The sequence below is a fragment of the Neomonachus schauinslandi genome, chromosome 1 (genome assembly GCF_002201575.2).
Source record: "Neomonachus schauinslandi chromosome 1, ASM220157v2, whole genome shotgun sequence".
In the NCBI taxonomy this organism is placed as follows: Eukaryota; Metazoa; Chordata; class Mammalia; order Carnivora; family Phocidae; genus Neomonachus; species Neomonachus schauinslandi.
Window position 1 is genome coordinate 161,880,169 of NC_058403.1, and position 2,692 is coordinate 161,882,860.

Below are 2,692 nucleotides of genomic sequence, written 5' to 3' on the forward strand. Positions count from 1 at the left end.
GGCCTCCGCTCGGGGCCCGGCGAGGCGGCCGGGGGCGCCGAGGAGGCCGAGGCCGCGCCGGGACCGGGGGGCGGCGGCGGCGGCTGCTGGGGCTCGGGCCGCTGCAGGTCGGTCATGTAGCCATTGGGCAGGTTGGCGATGAAGCTGCTGTCCGACAGTCGGCGCCTCAGGAAGTTCATCATCTGGCTTGAGGGGCTGGGGGCGCGCGGGACGGCGGGGCCGGGTGGCGCGGAGGGCGAGACTGAGGCGGCGGTGGCTGGGGCACTGAGGCGGCTGAGGCGGCTGCGGCCCGGCCCGCGGCGAGCAAGCCCAGCAGACACCCGCGGTGCACTGGGCCGAGCGGGCCGGGCGGCGCGAGGCTCCGCGCCAGGGAGCGGGCGGGGCCGGGGGCGGGGCCACCGCTCGCCCCGCCCCGCTCCGCAGAGCGGGCACCGCCCCCGACTCGCAGCCTGCGCGCCCGCACCTAGCCGTGGGGCCCCTAGTCTGGGGATTTGGGTCGGGGGATTGCCAGGCCTCCTTCAACCTGAGCGGAGCTCTGTGGAGAGAGCGTGGGAGCCAGTCTTGCTCCCCGAGAATAGGGAAAAGGGAGCCGAGACCCCTACCCGTTTTTGGTTGGGGATAAAAGAGCCATGTCCCTCCCGAGATGGAGGCGAAGGAAACTGTCCCCACTCCCTTTGGAAGAAAGAGAGGTGTCAGCATCCCCACCCTGAGGTGAAAAAGGACCCATTCCCCCTGGCGCGCGCGCACGTAAACACACGCACACACTCCCTGTAGTGGGAAAGAATAGAACCACCTCCTTTCCCAAAGCTGGGAGAAAGGTGCCATCTCCTTAACCTCCAGGTGATGGAGGAAGGAATAATCTGCTCCCCCCCTCCCCCCGCTCCCAACACACACACACTCCTATGATGAGACAAAAAAGAACTACTCCCTCCTCAGTATTAGGTGAGAAAGACATCCTCTCTCCCCACACTCCCACCCATTCATCCATTCTGTGACAGAGACTTGACAGATCCCTCCAACGGGTCTGCGGGCGCATTTTTGGTGCCTGCGCTTTAGGGATGGCTCACTTAAGAGCACCTTCTTCTCTTCCCCTCCTCATGGATCAGAGAGAAGAAACCGTGTGTCAGGCTGGAGACCCTCTCTCCCCAAGTGGGATATCTAAGGGTCCCCCACCCCTTCTGTGTTTGCCTCCCTGATAGGCAGTGGTGCGTGCTATGTTGTACCAAGAAGTTCATCTCTCCAAAATCCATTTGTTTTTCCAGTTCATTAATTGGCTAGATCTGCTTCCACCTCCATGAAGACCTCAGATTATCACCTTTCCGTGTGCACTCCCTAAATCTGGTATGACCTCTGGACCTTTGTTTTCACCTCTCATGAGATATACTTAATCCATGTGTTGTATGGGAACAGGACACAGCAGATATAGTACTTTACATTCAGACCTCTCTGGGTGATGTGTGACCTCAGGCAAATTAGCTTCTGAGCCTCTTTTCCTTATCTGATAAAAGGAAATAATGCTTTAAAAATTTTTTTTATTTTAGTATAATTGACACAATGTTACATTAGTTTCAGGTGTACAACACAGTGATTCAATGAGTTTATACATTATGCCATGGGGAGATAACACTTTTCAAAGTTGTTACGCAGAATAAATGAGATTGTGTATATAAAGCACCTGGCACACAGTAGGTATTCTAGTAGTAGTGGCTGGATTCTTATTCTTATGTGAGCTAGTTCTCAGTAAGTATCCATTGGACTGAATAGAATCAATGAGCAGCTTGACACTAATATTGGTAGGCAGTTCTTGCTTCCTACATCCCAGCTGGCTCTTGACTTGGGACCTATTAGATGCACAATCCGGCTCTGAGCCAGAGACCCAGTGATGTTCAAGAGGTCTCCAGCCAACTATGATAATACAGTGGTCTTCCCATCCACCATGTGCCAGGCAGTGGTAAGTGCTGGACAGACCGATATGAATGGGAAGTAGCCCCTGTCTGTGGGAAGTTCACAATCTATGAGGGCTAGAGGAGAGAATGGGGAAGATAGACACAGGAACAATTAACCACAATGAGATGTGAGAAATGCTATAATACCATTGGGCAAAGTGGTTTAGGGGCACCAAGGAGTTAGGGAATCATTCTGCCTGTGAGGTTTAGGAATGGCTTCTCAGAGGAGGTGACATTTGAAGTGGGTCTTGAAGTAGCTGTAAGACTACCAGCAGTGAAGTGGGGAAAGCACTCAGGCAGAGAAGGCCTGGAGGAATGCTAGTTGATGACTCCTCTAGGAAGCCTTCCCTCAATCCTCCAAGGTAGACTGTTTCATTACCTGTGTCTGGTTTTGTCATAGCCCCTTAAAAAATTATAATAAAATATTCTGGTGACTTGAATGTATGCTTTTCAAGGAGAGGATTATGTTTTAGCCATCTTGGACCCTAACATGAAGCACAGTCCTTGGCTTGCAGTATGGACTCAGCTGTTTGAGAGTTGAACTGTACTCTTACCCAACTCATTTCTTGTGTCTATTAGAGAATAAAACATATATCACTAATAACTAAATAAACTTAATTTAATGTACTGCCCTTCCTGTATTTTTTAGAGTATCAGATGACTCTTTTCCAAAGGCATGAATCTTTAATGATGGGATTTCATATACTGTTATCACTTCAATTTTTCAGATGTTTGGGTTATCTTTT

General features: G+C 51.6%; 1 protein-coding gene across 1 annotated transcript in view; it reads right to left on the minus strand.

The window, feature by feature from the left end:
* Positions 1 to 182, minus strand: part of SYN2 (synapsin II) — a 198,629-nt gene extending 198,447 nt beyond the window's left edge. Inside the window, exon 1 of the mRNA XM_044916385.1 lies at positions 4 to 182. Within this exon, the coding sequence (XP_044772320.1) occupies positions 4 to 182 (179 nt within the window). The remainder of the gene's footprint in view (positions 1 to 3) is intronic.
* Positions 183 to 2,692: the final 2,510 nt, after the last annotated feature.